The sequence below is a fragment of the Letharia columbiana genome, assembly GCF_014066305.1.
Source record: "Letharia columbiana isolate WasteWater2 chromosome Unknown Sc0000012_s1, whole genome shotgun sequence".
Taxonomy (NCBI): Eukaryota; Fungi; Ascomycota; class Lecanoromycetes; order Lecanorales; family Parmeliaceae; genus Letharia; species Letharia columbiana.
The window spans coordinates 2,429-20,104 of NW_023501051.1; the positions used below are offsets into that span (position 1 = coordinate 2,429).

The 17,676-nt window shown below is 50.4% G+C and overlaps 6 protein-coding genes across 6 annotated transcripts; 3 read left to right on the forward strand and 3 right to left on the reverse strand.

Annotated features, from left to right (window-relative positions):
- Positions 1-437: 437 nt before the first annotated feature.
- HO173_004804 (uncharacterized protein) lies at positions 438-4,104 on the reverse strand (the record flags this gene model as incomplete). The annotated part of the gene is made up of 5 exons (XM_037306724.1): positions 438-1,475; positions 1,526-2,485; positions 2,870-3,258; positions 3,405-3,942; positions 3,997-4,104. The coding sequence occupies 5 exons, from the start codon at positions 4,102-4,104 to the stop codon at positions 438-440; spliced, it is 3,033 nt and encodes a 1,010-aa protein (XP_037166259.1).
- A 1,031-nt stretch (positions 4,105-5,135) lies between these two features.
- On the reverse strand, positions 5,136-5,954 carry HO173_004805 (uncharacterized protein; the record flags this gene model as incomplete). Its single annotated transcript, XM_037306725.1, has 5 exons — positions 5,136-5,255; positions 5,324-5,554; positions 5,663-5,691; positions 5,748-5,839; positions 5,884-5,954. The coding sequence occupies 5 exons, from the start codon at positions 5,952-5,954 to the stop codon at positions 5,136-5,138; spliced, it is 543 nt and encodes a 180-aa protein (XP_037166260.1).
- Positions 5,955-7,484: 1,530 nt separating this feature from the next.
- Positions 7,485-8,811, reverse strand: HO173_004806 (uncharacterized protein; the record flags this gene model as incomplete). The annotated part of the gene is made up of 5 exons (XM_037306726.1): positions 7,485-7,520; positions 7,580-7,718; positions 7,769-8,205; positions 8,256-8,437; positions 8,550-8,811. The coding sequence occupies 5 exons, from the start codon at positions 8,809-8,811 to the stop codon at positions 7,485-7,487; spliced, it is 1,056 nt and encodes a 351-aa protein (XP_037166261.1).
- An 801-nt stretch (positions 8,812-9,612) lies between these two features.
- On the forward strand, positions 9,613-16,365 carry HO173_004807 (uncharacterized protein; the record flags this gene model as incomplete). Its single annotated transcript, XM_037306727.1, has 2 exons — positions 9,613-14,154; positions 14,395-16,365. 2 exons carry the CDS (start codon positions 9,613-9,615, stop codon positions 16,363-16,365), a joined length of 6,513 nt encoding a protein of 2,170 aa, XP_037166262.1.
- A 152-nt stretch (positions 16,366-16,517) lies between these two features.
- HO173_004808 (uncharacterized protein) lies at positions 16,518-16,709 on the forward strand (the record flags this gene model as incomplete). The annotated part of the gene is made up of 1 exon (XM_037306728.1): positions 16,518-16,709. The coding sequence occupies one exon, from the start codon at positions 16,518-16,520 to the stop codon at positions 16,707-16,709; it is 192 nt and encodes a 63-aa protein (XP_037166263.1).
- Positions 16,710-16,723: 14 nt separating this feature from the next.
- Positions 16,724-17,482, forward strand: HO173_004809 (uncharacterized protein; the record flags this gene model as incomplete). Its single annotated transcript, XM_037306729.1, has 1 exon — positions 16,724-17,482. One exon carries the CDS (start codon positions 16,724-16,726, stop codon positions 17,480-17,482), a length of 759 nt encoding a protein of 252 aa, XP_037166264.1.
- Between the last annotated feature and the right edge of the window lie 194 nt (positions 17,483-17,676).

The following is a 17,676-nucleotide window of genomic DNA, read 5'->3' on the forward strand; positions in this document are numbered from 1 at the left end:
AAATTAAGTTAATTAGCTAGTTTAATAAATTAAGACTAGAAATATTAATTTAATATTATTAGAAAAGCTGAAAAAAGTATATAATTTAGCGCTAGTAAATAATATATTACTTTAAATTATTAATAATAATCTTATTAAGATAGAATAATAAAAAAAGAATAAAATTAAATATAAATATACGTATTAAGATAAAGAATAAATTATAAATCTTAAATTTATTTAGAAATAATTAGATAATTTAATTAATAAGAAATTTAAAAAGTAATTTTAAAGTATATATTATCTCGAATTAGCTATTTTTAAAAATACGAAAAGAAATAGAAGTTTTATTAAGAAAAAGGCTACTATATCTTTTATAATTATATCTTCTATATTAGACTTATTAATATTATTAAATCTCGCTCTATTATAATAATAATAGTAAGATAAATAAAAAACTACTTCGCTATAATAATCGCTGTACCCTTGAACTCCTTTGGAAAGGATATAGCGGGGCTACCACTCCCGGTACCTTGACTCGCAGGTGCTGTTCCTGACGGGCTCGCGGGAGCTGTGCCATTGTTTACAGAGAACGGGACGCTGCTGCCTTGCTGCCCGCTCTGCTGTCCACTCTGCCCACTCTGTTGTTCATTCTGCCCGTTCTGTTGCCCGCTCTGCTGTCCCTTCTGCTCTGCACTCTGTTGTCCGTTCTGCTGCCCGTTCTGTTGCCCGTTCTGCTGTCCGCTCTGCTGTCCGCTCTGCTGTCCACTCTGCTGTCCGTTCTGTTGCCCGTTCTGCTGTCCGTTCTGCTGCCCGCTCTGTTGTCCATGCTGGTTAGTTTTCCCCGGTTGAGCAGAGTGACTTGGATTTTCTGGGGCGGGAATGAGCTCCATAGTCACGACAGGAATGTGCGCCCCGGCAACACCGCTTGCGAGAGCTTGAGCAACAGCCTTTGACGCTGATCCGGCCGCCTCTGCTTCGGATGGGCTACCTTGTGCGTTCGACTGCTCGGACGATGACGGCTGCGGTACTCCTGCCTTGTTCCCGGATCCTGGAGACGATGCGCCGCTCTCACTGTTGGAATTACCTTGAGACGCAGCATTCGATATGCCAGGAGATCCCGCGCTTGGAGACGATGTGCCACTTTCCCCGTTAGAATTGCTTTGAGATCCGGCCTTCGGTGCACCAGTGGATCCCCCGCTTGAAGAGCCAATGCTGCCTTCGTTCGAGCTTTTGGATTCGCCTGAAGAAGAACTTGAACCTGCGTGTGGTGAGTTGTTGGATTCATCGGCTCCGGAACTAGAAGGTGTGTTTTCCGCTCCCGGAGAACCAGGGGTTCCGAAGTATGAGGTACTAACAAGGAAGTTAGCCGCTGCGCTGTCGGATCCTTTAGGAGGAACGCGCCCGGGAGGAGGGCTAGCTCCGGTGGGGACGGAATAGCCAATGGTCTTCTGTGTAAGTGTGCATGGGCAGTCAGCAATGGTGAGAGTCTCATTCTAAACATCGTCAGTAGATATCTAAGGAGGGGGAGCTATAAAAGACATACGACAGTAGCAGTGTAGACCCTGCCACTCGACGAGAGAGAGAAGGTGGTCGCCTCGGAACAAGTGGTTGTAAGAGTGCTCACAATCTTTGTGATTGTGTAGGTTGTTGGGCTTGGCAGAGATCCACTACTTTGGTCTGCGGGTACGACGCTAGGACTAGACTGTGGTACGCCGCTAGGCGAAAGCGATGCCGAACTTGACGGGACTGGAACTGGTACAGTTATGCCAACTTCGCCTGGGGAACCAGGTGTGCTGGAAGAGAAATCAGGTACCGAGGCAGACTTTGTCTCCTCAGAGCAGCGAGGGCAAGTAGTAATCGTGCTCGTGATCAAGCTGGTCTCCACAATGATGGAAGTCGTGCCGCTCTGGACCTCAGTGATGGTCACTGGGCAGCTTGTTACAGTGGTGTAAGTGGTCAAGCTGGTGTACTCTGTGGACTCTGGCACTGGGGGTATAGTAGTCCCAGGTAAAATCGGAGTCGGCGTTGACAACGTGACAACCGATGTAGATGCAAAGGATCCGGTCTTAAAAGTAGTGTTTTGATAGAGACCGCTGCTTGGAGAACCACTGGACGGGAGTCCGCTACTGTTCACTTCGGTCATCGACACAACGGCTTCACCTGATGAAGTTGTAATGGAGCTTCCACTTGATACGGCTGGCAGTGAGATGCCACTAGTCGAAATTCGTGCCGAGGTCTCCCCAGGGGAAATTGAGATAGAACTGTTGACGGCCGAAGAGCTTGAGCGAGGGACGCTGACGGATGACGCAACGTGAGTAGGCGAAATAACTGCCGAAGAGGTTGCAACGTGCACTGAAGCTGTGGTGGGGGTAGTAGATACAGCATGGGTTGTTGATACGACGTGAGTGGAAGATATAGCACGAGAAGAGTGCACGGTCGCCGAAGAAGTCACAGGTGCCGAGACCGTACATCCGGTGTTCTCCAGGTAGCCCTTGAGCACATCCTAAATCCGGAGTCAGCATTGTTACTCCGAGTCAAACCATGAGCGACAAGCTAATTCTGAGGAGCGTCGGGGCAAGCTGTCAGAAGGAGTGGCATTTGCTGCGATCCAGAGCCCCATGCCATCTAACAACTAAAAGCGGCAATGACTAAACGAAGCACATTATAGAAATTTCGTAGAGCTCTTAGTCCCCCAGAATTTGTCAAGTTGAGATCGAATGCCTTGGTCGTGCATAGTGTCACAAACACCAGGCAGTAGAGTTGCTACTTCTTCGACTACTTGCCTGGCTTTGGAGCCCCAGACTTGACTTGTTGCTCTAGCAGCTGGTCTCAAAATTCAAAACAAAACGGTCTATTGAAATGGAAGGAATTACATCGGAGAACTTACCGCATAAGATTGACCGTGGATCTGATTATTCTGGGAGAAAGTTGCCTCGTAGATCATGACACCACCAAACTCATGCTCGTACTCGCACTGCAACGCCTTGATGATTTCATTGGCTTCTTCAGGCTGGAGGTACATTTTCGGGTCATAGACGACGCTGGTATTTGGCGCCGCCGGAAGACCAAGGTAGACCTTGGTGTTCGGATTGAATGAGTGACCCTGCACGAAACCTACCCAGCTACTGAATGAAATGTTTGTGTTTGTGCCTCCATAGGAATGGTCGAAGTATGCTCGAGCCGAGCATTGCGGTGTGTTGTAGAATTGGACAAAGAGAAAGTCAAACGGTGAGGTTTTTATCGCATCAGCCAGGTGGGCGTCCGGAACTATGCACTCTGGATACAGAATTCGAATTTAGCGCTGCTTGTTCGAGAGGGACTTTCGACTCTTGAAATAGGTCTTGAGGGTAAAAACTCTCAGGGCATTTTTCCAGACTCAACGTTCATTCGGAAGAAGGGAATCGGAATATAAAATTACGTACGAGGGGCTGCGGAAACATAATATGTCTTTGACTTGTCGGTGTCGTAGAGAGTCCGTAGGGTATCAACCATCGTGCCATAACCCCGATCCAGATCCCCTGCATCCTCTCCGGAGACAAGAACGCTTTCTATGTCAAAGTCGAAGCCGTCAACAACAGCATTGCCGAAAGGTCGCGGAGTTGTCTTGGAACTGTTCTCTGGCCCAAATGCCTCCCACAAGAAAGTAGCAAATCCGGCCGCAGTTACATCACTGTCGAGATGTTGGTTGTTCGGAATGGCACCACCTAGGGACAAAAGAACCTTTTTGCCTATACTTTGACAGTAGGTAATATTGGAGCCTACGCCAGGGCAATGGCTGAGAAGGAGCGAAGAAGAGCCGTTGATATTGTCGTACGTCTCGGATCCACACTGATTGCCAAAATTGGTCCCAGGATATCCACCGCTCTGATCAGGAAAGACATTTACGAAACCGATCTGGATTATGTCGATTTTGTCGTCGTCACAAAAGACTTCGAGTGGTTCCTGATTTGGCCCTTGACCCTTTTGAGATGGTTGTCAGCAACCATCATGCCGTTCTGCAGGTCCTGGACCCACCCAGTAGACTGCCATGTTCGTGTTCGCAGACGCGTCAAATGTAGCAAGCGCAGATGGAAGAAGAGCAGCGGCCGCGGCCATGACGGCTAGAGGGTTGATACTTAACATTGTGATTGTAATTACTGGTATGAGAAGAATGTATTAAAATATATTAACGAAGATACCAACTGTCTAAAGAGTGTGTATTATGGCAAATGTCAAAGACAGGACGCAAACAAAGGTTTGCTGGTAAAAGAATGACAGACGTTGTCGAAGGAAAACGGTGAGGCGATGAAGAGAAGGAGGGAGAGCGCAGGTGGGACGCATAATAATGATTAATCAAAACGTGACAGTCCCGGAGTCCGTAAGCCAAAGCGGTTTCGGTGGTAGGGGTTTCCATGGTCGATGTTGATTGGCCTCCTGTTTCTAAGCTACCAAAAGAGATGGTGCCAAGGGATTTAAAGAGATTGACAGCCAAGTCAAATCCCTGGACTTCCCCAGACCATGCGACGAAAAAGTGTACCATTATTGCGGCGGGTACTTGGACCGTGAAGATCACAAGGTTTATGGGTACCTGTAGCCTGCAGCTTCTGAATCGTTCCGGGGAATGATGCTCAGCGGATATGGATGTAAGATGATTCTTCTTCTTCTTCCTCTTCCTCTTCCTTTTCTTGATGAGAGAAATATCTTCTGTTACGATGTGTGCGTGTGTCTGTGTGGACCCTTGAATCTGAGAAGGATCAAAATTTCCCCTGAGAGCTCGGCCGTCAAACTTCATGCAATTTGCCACTTCTGGATGAATACGAGGAAATATCAATACGAACAGTTTTATTGGATTAAGGGGCAGATTTAGCTTAGAGTATGACCCAGAGAAGTAAGGCGGAGATCTTGGTCATTAGCGTCGATGTTAATCTTGCATCCTCGCGGCCACGCCTGTTTCCTTTTTGAGAAGTAAGGTATCGGCCCAGTAGCTACTTTCGCGCATAACAAACGCCTTCATCTGTTCTCATCACTTTTTCACTCACACACAACATGGTAGAGCTAGAATGCTGTCTGAATGACGCCGAAACGATGGTCATGAAACGGCAGAATCCGGCGTTCAGCTCCTGCCATTCTACGGCGGCACCGATACGAACACTGACGCCTAGGCATGTTTCTCCTCAATCTGGCCCCCCTTTCACATTCTCCGACTTCATACTCGCCTCTCTCATTTGCTTGAACAGACTCAAGTCCAATGGCAATCTGTCCCCCAACCACGTCGCTCGTTGGGTATGATCTCTCTACAATACTCCCGTCAACAATAGCCCAATAGTAGTGGTCCAGAAGTCCGTGAAGACGAGGCACCAACCTCATCGTCGTCGGTGTTTGGATGCACAAGCGCACTCAAAGGTCCTCGGTTGATCACCAGCCAAGATACAAACGCACCGAATTGAGCCGGTGTCACGACGTCGACCTCGAACATGCCGACCGGATGAGGACCAAGTGGTCGGTCCCAGACGCGGTAGATGCGGAGTTCTGGGAATTCATGGCGGATGCGGGTCCACAGCTCGTGGGCGAAGGTGGTTTGGGCTTTGTTTTCCTGTGGCCATTAAGATTGGGGAGAAATAGGACAAGTGGGGCTGAGTAGTCTTCGAGTGGACAGCGAGCGTAGTTGTGGCATGGAAAAGGGATGGAAACGTTTCTGTACCTGGAAGAAGTAGATATGTACATCAAAGCCTGCCGGCAACAATCAATATTCTCCTCTGGGAACCAGTATTTCTCGTCAAACAAACCACGCCCGATAGGGTTGACAAACTCCTCATAGGCTTTACTCAGGTCGTTCGTCTTTGGATTGACAAAGCTTTTATTGTCATCATTCTTCTCGCTTGTGATTGGTCAGCCTTGTCGATCCTTCGGAAAGCGACTTACTCAGATAGTGGAGGCAGATGCTCATAGCCTTTGAGCGGCGACGGGTAGACGTACTCGGAAGAGGCTGTCATAATTAAGTCTGTGACTCGTTTCGTGCTCACTTATTTTAACTAGTCTTTTGAGAAATCAATAGCTTTGATCGGCGTCTTTTGTCTATGTAGGCGGGGAGAAAGATCGCGCCATCGGAAAGCTCGCCTCATTCACTTCCGAGTCTTTGTCATTATGTTGACTAATAATGCTCCTCCGCATAGCAGCAGAGCGGCGGCTATTTGTCGCCATGGAAATGGTCACGTGACAAGATACTGCGTGCGATGCATTCTTTCGTAGGCTACCATTGCTTGGCTCGTACCTAGCCATCCCTGGTCGTTTTCGATAGAGACGTACCAAAGAGGCCACGGAAGCACAAGATTCAAGGTGTTTGAATTACTGCAGACTGTAAATCAAGACCTGATCTCATCTTCCATCTCGGCTGCAGGCAAATTGTCAACAAAAGTCGCACTTTCGAGTGTTGGCCTCTTCTGAGTTGTAAACTTTAATGGGTATCAGGCCAATATAATTTTGCCACCAATAGCTGAGGAGGGTCCAAACGAAGCCTTTTCTGGACCATGACTCTCGTCCTTAGTGCTGAGGTCGACAAATTCACCGGATTCCTACCGCTGCAAGGGCCACTTTTCCTGACATTCTACGATCCCTCTCACCTTTGCTACAACCGTGGCCTACGCCAGCCTGTCAACCGTGTCAGTCTTGATATTTTCCACCGTAGCGATTGCCCACGCCATCTTTACCTGTCTCCGATTAAGCTTTCGATGATATTGACCTTTCTTTCTGGTCATGACACCAATGGTTCATGTCATCAGGCCTACAAGCCGCCCACAGCTTTGCAAGGTTTTTGATATAGTCCTTACGAGATTGCGCGCTCCTCCTCGGAGATCCATTACTGGTACACGTACATCCCTTGGGTAAAATCCGATACAGATCTGAACTTGAAATCCCGAGGAAAAGCTGCCCGTCGGGTCCGAAATGGTTAGCAACGTATGACGCAAGCTCTCATGGGAGGCGTCCAAACGGTTGCTGGAGGTCCCGTTTCAGCTTGGCTGATGGATGATTGAGAGATTCCCTTGAGTTTGGGCTGGGAGTCACTTCGTTCTCATTAGGCGGAAAGTGGCTTGGTGTTGATGAAGGTAAAGAAATTAAGAACCAATGAAACTGAAGCAGCAGACATGAAGATGAATTTTGGGGAAATATGAGTTGGCATGAGCAAAAGCTTAGCAACGAGAGAGAATGCCACCCTCCTTTTCCTGGCTTGGCAGGTGGTAGTCTAGAGTATGAGGTGATTATAGGCGAAGTGCAGCATGCAAAGTCGACGTCATTTGATAAGGAAACAATCTTTCCGGGCTGTCCGGATCTAGGACAATTAATTACTGAACACCGATCTATATGCTGTCAATCCGTAGGCTTTCTACCTTTCACTGGAGGGTCACGTCCATCCAGTCCGACGAATTATTGGTAGTCTATACAAACCGCTTCCGACCAATTGATGCCACAAGACAATGCATGCCCAGACGCCATCGCTTATACAACAGCAACCTGCGAAACGCCGTTTAGCCAGCAATGAGAACCCATAGTAGAAAAAAGATCTATTATAGCGGTTAGCACTGTCACTCGTAATGGAAGCATTGAAAGCATGGAAGTCTACCATAAGAATGCCGAACATCTTGGCCACAAGCCACCTGTTACCAGAAACCCTCGACCAATATTTCATGAGCTCGCGTTGCGCGCCCTGGACGTTATCGACCACATCTTCTGTGTTGGCGTCTATCCGCTGTATCTGTTCGCTGTAAAAACATCAGCATCCTCCTCAAACTTGTATAGAAGATACACCAACCCTTGCTCAGATACCATAGCCGCAAGTTGCCCGAAAACACCCCCTAATTCATTGATAGTGCGCTCAATCATGTCTATTGCTTCACCTCGCATATTTATGTACGTATTTTGCGGTTGTGCTTCTTCCATCATCAAGAGTTGTTGGTCCGATTGCGCACCTGTTTGCATCAGCGCTGAGGACGAGCCAGGATCAAGATTCAGTATGTCGTGATTCGAATTTTGGTAGCCCGGCTGTGGCGTCCTGGATTTTGTAGGAGTATTGTATAGGGGAGATGCAGATTGCTCCGGATTGAGCGGTGGTTGAGAATGTGCTGAAACGGAAGAGACAAAGTTTTCTGTGCGCGATCGAGAGGCCTGGAGGTTCTTCGTGCGGACTTCTAGGACCTCCTTGAAGTTGACTCCTACGCCGGCAAGCTTGCCTTGCAGCAGTACAACGACCTAGTTCGAAGTAAACACCCTGGTCACTCTATATGCATGGGAGTACAGACGTTCTTGTTATGCTCTCCCTCTTGTTCTGCGCCATTTCTTGAAGTTTGAGTTTGTTGTGACTTCGACAGTGATTGTAAGGAGGATATTTGCGAATTGAGTGACGAGAGATCTTGCTTAATGACATAGGTGAGCTCGTTGATTTCAACAGGCCTGTCGTCGAACAGCGTTTTCCGTTTCGCCACTGCATCTCAAGAGTCAGTACAGATTCATATGTATGGTAGATTGATCAAAGCGCCCTGAACTGAGTCGCTCAAGGTCCTTGATTCGGGGAGTAATATGAATATGTCACGTACATTCAGCCAGCCTGCCCAGCTTCTCCATTGTTCCCGTGATACCACGCCCTATCTCCGCAGCTCTTCTGGCAAATTCTGACCGCGCGCCTCTTCTTGCCCCTTTGATATCGCCATTGGGAGACCCATTGGCTGCTCTCCTTTGTGACTCAGTAAGTAGCGATTGTCTCTGAGCGCCAATCTTTGTCGAAGACTGGCGCTTTTGCGCCTGGGCTAGAACAGCTCTGAATTCGGCTGTTCGGTCTTGTATAGAAGTTGTGGTCATCTTTGAGTGAGACACTCACGCCGCAGCTGAGTTTGTGTTCTAAACTATCTCAAATCTGGCTGATTGATATCCAGGTAGACTTGGACAAAAGACGCAGTACCTGAAAGCTATTGAGGGAGGCGGGGCGGAGGGGAGGGGTGTGCTGATGAGGAACAGATCTAACGCCAGTAAAGAATGCTGGACAGGAAGAGAGTTGGGGGTGTTCTCGTTGCTTCGGTGTTTGTCAGGGCCTAGTGGTCTTGTATAAGTAGACATAAGCTCCATATTCAGCCTTTGTACAGATTGAACGTTGTCAAGTAAGGAGCCACTCTCGGTGGATTGTCGGCCCGTAGCGCCATTGAGGGACCCTAGAAACCTGGCTGCTGTCAAAAGTTCGCTGCGCCCCATAATGCCATGCGTTCCTCGTGTGAAAAAATTATTAGATCCAGATCTTGAGAAAATATAAGCGGCCATTGCACTGTTTACGAGAGAGGGGAGTGATTCTCTCCTTGCTTTCACCTCCGTTAGCTATCAGCAAATGATCACGGAAGCGGCAGTCGCCAAACCACGCCCAGAAACAGATGCGACAATTGAGACCGTGAATTAGCTCACTGCGGTCATCTTCTCCATGAATACAGCGGTCTAATTTCAGAGCAGGAGTCGAGGCTTTCATGTAAGCCCAGCGCTGGTATGCGGTGTTCTCAAATACAAGACTTTTCATTGGTCCAACCCAGCCATTGCTGTAAGTGGCCACCCGCAACCTTTTCATATGCAAAGCACACCCCTAACGATGACTTTTCGCGGTCTAGGAGATCGGCAACAATGTCACAACAAGTTCCAGTCGATGGGCACCCCAAAAGCTTCAATACTAACGTCAATCGTGCCAAGACGAAGAAATGGATGGAGGCCAAATCATATTCCTATGACGGTGACGATTGGGGTGATGTCGATGACTACGACGAATATGGAGGCTACGATGAGCCAGAGCCAGAGCCGGTGCCAGAAGCAAAACCTACAGGGCTCCGACAGCGAGGCCAGTCAGCGAGTCAGATGCCCCAAGACCCCTACTCAGCCCGTCAAGATCCCTACCAAGCACCAGTCGACACCAGAATATATGGGAATAAGGGTGGACCGCCAAGCCGGCAACAGCAGCAGCAGTATGGCAGCCGCAGTGTCACAAATCCCCAACCTCAAGCTCCCGCGATGCGGAGGATGAATTCTTTCGACCCCGAAGACGAAAGGCGGGCCTTTTCAGCTGGCGGACCGCCGCAAAGCATGGGAAACGCTAGCTCGGGAACTCCGCCCTCCTCTCAGCATAATCAAGGCCAGAACATAGCAGCGCATGACTTCCAATCGGGTCAAAACTACCCCAATCAACGTCTCCAAGGGCAGCCTAGCCCCGCTCGGCCTTCTGTGCATACGCCGAGTCGTCCAAGCATAGATGAGCCGGCAAAATATGGAGGCCAGCCCCAACAGCAAGCTGGAAGTTATCAAGGCATACATCCTGATCAGCAACGACAATCGAATACGGGCGGTAGAACGCAGTCCATGGCGAGCACCAACTCAGCACTAGATTTTCATAACAGACGTGATTTCTCTCCCTCAGCCATGCCACCACCCCTGCAAACTCGTGGGTCGCCTTCGCCACATTCAAGATCTTCTCCTAGTCATCCACCGCGCAAGAGTAGTCTGAGCCAGGAGGCTGCGCCTTCTTTACCCTTTGGTGCACCAGCTCCACCAACGACTGGAACAGAAGATACAGAGGACGGTTTACCACATGCAGATGAACGTGCTGCCAGTGGTGCTGCAAAGGCATTGCCTTTTGTTCGGCCTGCAGATATATACAGGCGCATGCAAGAGGAGAAGGAGAAGGAACGTCAACCGCAAGACTCAGCAAGACCTAGCATGGTTGCTATCATGGGCAAAACAAACGAGCGTCCAGGCCTTGGGAATTCACAGGACAGCGAGGTCAGCCAGCGATTAAAGCCAACTTTGGATCCGGTTACAGAGCGGCGAAGCGAGTACAGCTTAGAGGGAGTGAACATAAACGAGCAATTGAAGCCTGAAGAGCGACGTCCTACGACATCGAAGAAGTTCGAGTTGCCAAATCGCAAATCAAATCCTGGTTCCCAAGGTGCCGGTAGTTCACTTCAGCCTATGCTTCCTGATGTCAGTCGGGTCTCCGGATTTGGCGAATCTTTCTTCGGTTCAACAAGTGGCTCTCATGAGCCGTCGCAAGAGCTCTTCGTGAACTCTGCAGGAGCCACCACTTCCGCGCCGGCCCAGCAAGAACAGACTAAAGCAACACCAGAGAAGGATTTGAGAAACCAGCCATCTCTGGGATTTACTTCTGCTGTACATGAAGCTTTTGATAGAGCCGAAGATCAGGTACCGCCTACTCCGAGTTCTGCGGCAGGCTCTACAGTTGGACGTAGTACTAGCGGGGGTACCAGTGCCGTGAGCCCAATCATAAGCAGAGGCCCAAGTACGGCTGCGGAGAATTGGAACCCCAGGCTTCCAGGGATTGACGACGTGACCACTCCAACAACAGTCGATACACCCGAAGGAAGCAGTTCAAGGCCAATGTCTTCGGGTTCGCTAGGCACCCCGAAACAGATTACAAGGAAACCGTCGCCGTCACCAGCAACGATGCCGCAGTCGACGGACTTACCCTCACTGTCATTCGTTCCAGGTCATCGAAGAGATCTAAGCACTCCGAGTCCAGACAACAGCCCTGCGAGAACACCAGCGCTTGAAGTCAATCGGCAATTACGACAACCGCAAGAAGTCGAGCTTGCTGCGGCGACTCCGACTGACCCAAGCTTCAGTACCAATAATAGCTCAAACGTGTCTGAGGTTGCTGAACAGGACTCAATTCCAACACGCCCAACCGAAATAGCGTCAAGAGGCAGATCCGACATTTATGTGGACACTCAACCTATGGCCAAGAACTTTTCCGGAAAACTTGATCAACCTATTCCGTATCCTCAGAACTACCTCCGGACTCGTACAGACTCGGGAAGCAGCAGTAGAGTTCGTGATCTGGCAGACAAATTTGAAAGCGGCAGTCGACCTGGATCCGCACACTCAGCTACACCGCGTAGCAGTGTGTTTGGAAACACCATACCGAAAGACGATCTTGTTCCTTCTCGTCCACTAGCTGATCGTATGGAGAGCTTCCGACCTCATCTACCTGGTGGATGGGAGTCGTCCGCTTCAATTGCCCCAGCAGCGGCGCTCAGACGGCCGGAACCTACCATAAACCGTACCCGGCCTAATTCAGTTGCACCCACTGGTGAACCCAGAGAGGATGTCGTCTCGTCTGCGGAGCAAGCTCCTTCGTCCATGTCACAGATCAAGGACGCATCTGAGGAAGCCTTCACAGCTGTGACAGCAGCCGGAACTGCACTGGTCGGTGCCTTTGCCGCAGCTGTCGGAATGGATCAACATAACGGGCCTGTAGCTTCGACTGCCGAAACTTTGTCAGACGAGCAATCAGACGAAAGAACGTCCAAAGATTCTGGAGCAGCCCCTCACAGACATGACGTTCCTTTGAACACGGTGGTCAACCCAGAGGCTACAAAATCATACTTGTCAGATCCTATGAACGACGAAGCGTCGACTGCGGCACCCACTCCCCTCCTTAAGGATACCCCTCTTCATCACACCAAAGATTCCGAGACCTCAAGTTACTTCTCACCTCCCGAAAATCGAGAGCACCCCGGTTGGGCAAGTCGGAGCGAAGGAATCGCGCCAGCAAACCGCCCATCGATGTTGCCATCACTCAGCACTGGTACAGGGGGTCCTCAGTACGAGTCTGACAGGTTACGCAGAGAGATCGTTAGAGAATTGAGCCCCATGATTGCTAGCGAGCCGACGACTGCGCAGTCGGATTACTCAAATTACGAAGATGCTTCAAGATTATCCACACATCAAAGCTTGCCACGTCCTGGTCATGAGAGCGGAGTCCTTCCAAGAGAATATGAAAGCTATTGGAATGACGCTAACAGCGACGATGATACAAGTCACTTTAGCGGCGAGCCGGACCGACTGGAAGATGCCACGACTGCGCGCCGCGAGCAGGGCGCCGCAGTCGTTGGTGAGCCTTTGCGTCCACGTCACGTCGAACCAGACACTTTCGCTGGTGAACCCCTGCATCCCAATCGACTACAACAGGATACACCCCCTGGTCCTATCAACATGGACGAAGGCTCTCGAGACAGTCCTCAGGTGCTGCAACATCGGTTCTCATGGGAGCAACCACTGCTATCTCCACAGCCCATTCCTGCAGATCCAGATACGATCCACGAAGCTCCAAATGCCCCTGTGTCTGACTTCCCAAGATCTGCAGATTCGGATACAGTCATTCAAGCTCCAGATGCTCCAGTGTCTGATTTCTTAAGGTCTACGGTATATCCTGAGGGTCAATCTTTCCAACCCCGAGATCGTCCTGGAACTTCCCAGTTGTCCACAATGCCCAACCTCGCAGATGCGCTTGAAAATGACAATTCGAGACTACTTGACCGAGAAGCATCATTTCCCGAGAGTCGAAATGATTCAGGTCAACATGATGAGACAGCAGGGTCTGAGAAAGAGTTGCCGGACTATAACCCTAGCTTAGAGGTGGCGCCGTCATCGTTAGAGAAGGAAGACGCAGGGCAAAAGGACTCTGGCTACGATGATGGCACGAACTACATGGGCCAACAAAGCCCAATGTTGCAAAGTGAACAGAGGCAAGACTTAGAGCCGCCTTTACTCGAGCCTTCGTTACCCGAGCCTCCTGCACACGAGTTTTCTCGGACCTTTGGTGCACAAGACGATGAGCTCCCACCTTTGCCACCTCCCAATGCCCAACCAAAGATGGCAGCTTTCCGGGAAATACTTGCTTTGAAGTCCGCTTCTGATCGCATCCGAGCGTACGATGAAACTCGAGAACAGTTCGCCAACCTGAATACTGGCCTTGCGCAATGGCTTGCTATCACAGCAAATGATCTTCCCGAGCATGCAGATTTACTGACAAATTCTGCACGTCGTCCTGCTTTCCAGGGTCACAAGCCCTCTCCCTCAAGGTCAAAGCTCGGCGGGCTACTGCAAAGTGGAGGTCATTCTAATCAGATATATGCAAACAGTTCACAGCCAGCGCCAGAAGGTGCTGCAACCGGCGGTGCTCTAGGCAATGCTTCTCCATATGGACATTCGCCCTCCGCGGGGTCGAGTGGTAAAATATCTAGTCAGCAAGTTCAGGCCAAAGGCAAAGATTTATTGCACACAGCAGGCGTTTTCGGAGGAAAGGCAAATGTTGCTGCGAAAGGGTTGTTCTCCAAGGGCAAGAGCAAGCTCAGGGGCAACAGTGGTGCGGAAAAGGTATAACCTTTCCCTTTTCATGTGGTCCATACTTTGATTCTTGCCCATTCAATGTTTTTACACCCAGTGCCTTAGCAAGGGGGAGGGTCAACATTTAGCACATGTATTTGTATCAGCAACAATGGATGTCAGAATCTCGGTCGAGTACCGATCGATCGCCGTTCACTAAGATTTCTCCTTCTTCTATGTGACTGACGTCTGCTCCCCCAAATGCAGTGATTGATACTTGTGTTGTGTCAGGCTACTCTCGCTCCACCCCAACCCTATAGCCCTGAGCCCCGAGGAATGCAGCAACAGCAAAGGATTATCGAAGCAAGGCCTACCGTTCAAAGTGCTAGCAGAGCCGCAACCCCGTCCAACGTTCAACCCCTACAGGACCTGCGTGCCGGTTTTGAGGTAATTACACCCCATCCCACCGTTCTACCACAGCAAGACAACCCCGCCATTGCCAGCGAAAACCCCAAATCAGCCGCTGAGGAACCCCCATACCAGCACGTCAATCCGAATGAAGCAGTTATTCAAACACTATCTCTAGAATCTCAGCTATTGCATCCATCTTCTGGGCAGAAATCGCCTCGAGATATGCCTTCTCTTGAAAGTTTTACACAGAGTCAGGAGGGCGATGATGAACGTAGCGAAGAGTCCGCTCCTACAGACCAGGAACACCCTCCAAGAGCTTCTAGTCTATACCTTAAAGGAATTACCAGTCAGAGGCAAAGTCGACCTCCGCAAATCCCAGCGACAATCGGAGATAATGCTCCAAGTCTTCACAAAGAAACGCCAGTGGTAAATTCACACATTGGGTCTCCTAAAGATGTCCAGACCCCTCGGTCCGCTACCAGCAGCAATAAGACACCCACCCAAGCGACGTTCACCGATGCTGGTCAACCTGCTATACCGGCTGGGTTTCCAGTCACATTTGACGGAACCAGCATCCAGCATCATAGAGACGCGGGATCATCTCCTAGATCCTCTTCCCATCCACAGTCCGGCTTCTCTGCCCAGACTTCGAGCAACGATCGTTGGGGCCAAGAGATTGAAGCCGCTCCAAGATTCTCACAGGATTCCGAAGGCACGTTTTATACAGCAGATAGCGGAGATGGCCTTCCAGAGACTCCATTGCCGACACTGCCGAATCCTCAAAACCAATCGGCTGGCCTCGATGCATACTCGCCGGTTCCTGAAGGGGAAAAAATGCCACACCAGTCAGAAACATCCCAGAGGCAGCTTTTACATTCACCCACGGACGTCCAAAATGGCAGACCGGTATCTCTGACACGTGATTCCGTGAATCCTCAAGTGCCAATACAAGACTACTCGTGGAGAGGCCCGAGTATCGACAGTGATATGGGTCGCATAAACTTTGACCATCCACCATCACCTTTGACGCCAAGGCAGCCGGACAACCATGGTGCTCTAGAGCAGAGAGGTCGGACTGGTCCAGTTCACTACGGCACTGATCATGATTTTGACCGACCAAGCGATACGGAACGATCCCGGAGCCGCTCACCATCGTTCCCCAGACAGCTACAAGACATACGACGATCACAAGATTCCCGTCCATCCCTAGATCCTAATATCCTAGAGCACCCCGCCTTCCGGGCAGTTGCCGAGGGTAATGGTATGCCTGCGCAATATTACCGTGCGCAGCTCACGCGTGATGACAACTTTACTCCACGTCAACAGACAGCAGAACACATGGTTGTGGGTGGTGGACCAACTGTAGGGAGACGTTCGGAAAGTAAATCACGGTCTAGGCGCGGCTCAAGAAGTTCTGCGTTCTTCAAAGCCTTCACCACCCCATCGAAATCAGATCACCCCCCTTTGCCAAACGCGGCGGATAGTCAAGCTAGCTCGTCGCCCAGAAATTCTCCTGCCATGGGAGACAGGAGGAGCAAAAGACTCAGCATCTTCCGCTCTCGTAGCGGGGATATAGGAGGTGGAAGTGGAGATAGCCGTAGCAAGGAAAAGATGGCACCTCGGGATGCTTCACCTCGAGATTCTTTTACACAAGTGGCACAACAAGTCGGTCCAACGACACCAAGGCCCACTGAAGAAGACACTTCTTCAAAGGGTGTGTCGAGCAGACGGGCCAAGAAGCTACAAAGGGCGTCGACATCGGCAAAGCCAGAACCAGACAGTGGGAAGAAGAGGAGGTTCTCGGTGATTGGGGCAAGTACTCTGAGTTCCATTGTGCAAGCAAGTTACTAACGAGTATCAGACGCTTTTTGGAGGTCGAAAACGACGGAGCTCCACTCTGCAGTCTCGGGGTCCCCCTCACCAACCTTTCCAGCAGTCTCCTCCAAATCAGACGCAACAGCGCGACCCATACAACGTAGTCCAGCCACAAAGGCTCGAACAATATGACTACGGACCGCCTCGGGATGAGTACATTCAGCCAACTCATGAAGGTTACTATGCCCCCAGTCGCCAGGATGGAGGATCGCCTCAAGCCGCTGGTGCATATCGTTCGCCTAATTCTGGGTCGCCACAAACCCGGCAATCATACTCCAGAGCTTCAGACGCCCCAGCTTATGTACAAGACTCAGCATTAAGAGTCCGCCAGTTAATGTCACCAGTCGAACAGCCCCAAAATGCAGCAGTGCCACGAACCTCTGCAACTTTCCCTCAACGCAGCACTCAGAATTCATCTTCTAGTGTGCCCAGGTCATCAACTTCTAACCAAACAATTACCGGCGAAGCTTTTCCTCGACGTCCTGAGCACCAAACCAAGACGTCAGGCAGTTCTTGGACACGCCTCTCAACTCACGCCCGATCCAAGAGCCGCCAAGAGCAAGCACGGCCGCCATCAAATGGGGCGCTGTCGTCTCCGCCTCCTAAAGCTTATGCACCTGCCCCCCCATCCAACAGCCCTGCGACCGGTCGACGGTCATTCCAGGGACCTGTGCGCTCCGAGTCTCCACCTCCGCCGCCTCCGCCACCTAAAGACGATTGGCATCACCCTCGTCCTCGCGTATCCTCGGGACGAACCAATCAATACACCCACCACTCGCCATCTCCTTCTCAGTCCTCCCTTCGTCTCGTCTCAACCCAACAACGCCAATCACTCCCCCCTCTACAAACGAATGTCCGCAATAATAACTCTCGCAATAGCGCGATCGGGTCTGGCAGAACGCTAACGCCCGAGGAAAAGCGCAAGTCACGGCAGCTGGAGATTGAGCGGAGCAGTATTCCGCCGCAGAGTCCTGCCAGGAATGTACCCCGCCACGTGCAGCAGGTGGAGTTTGAGGATGAAGAACCGGTGATGTCGGCGACGAGTTTTCCGGGACAGATGTGGCAGCCGAGTTATGCGCATTGGGATGAATGATGGGATTGGTTCTTTTGCGCGATACTTGACTTCGTGGGGACATGTAATGTGGATATCAAGAATGTGTGGGTGCAATGCCGGTCTTGCTTTTCTTGTATTCATGTAGGTACCAGCGCGCGGAGATACCATTGTGAAGCTTGGGCAAATTGCTTGGTTGGTCTAGATCATCATCTTAATACACTTGATAGATCTAC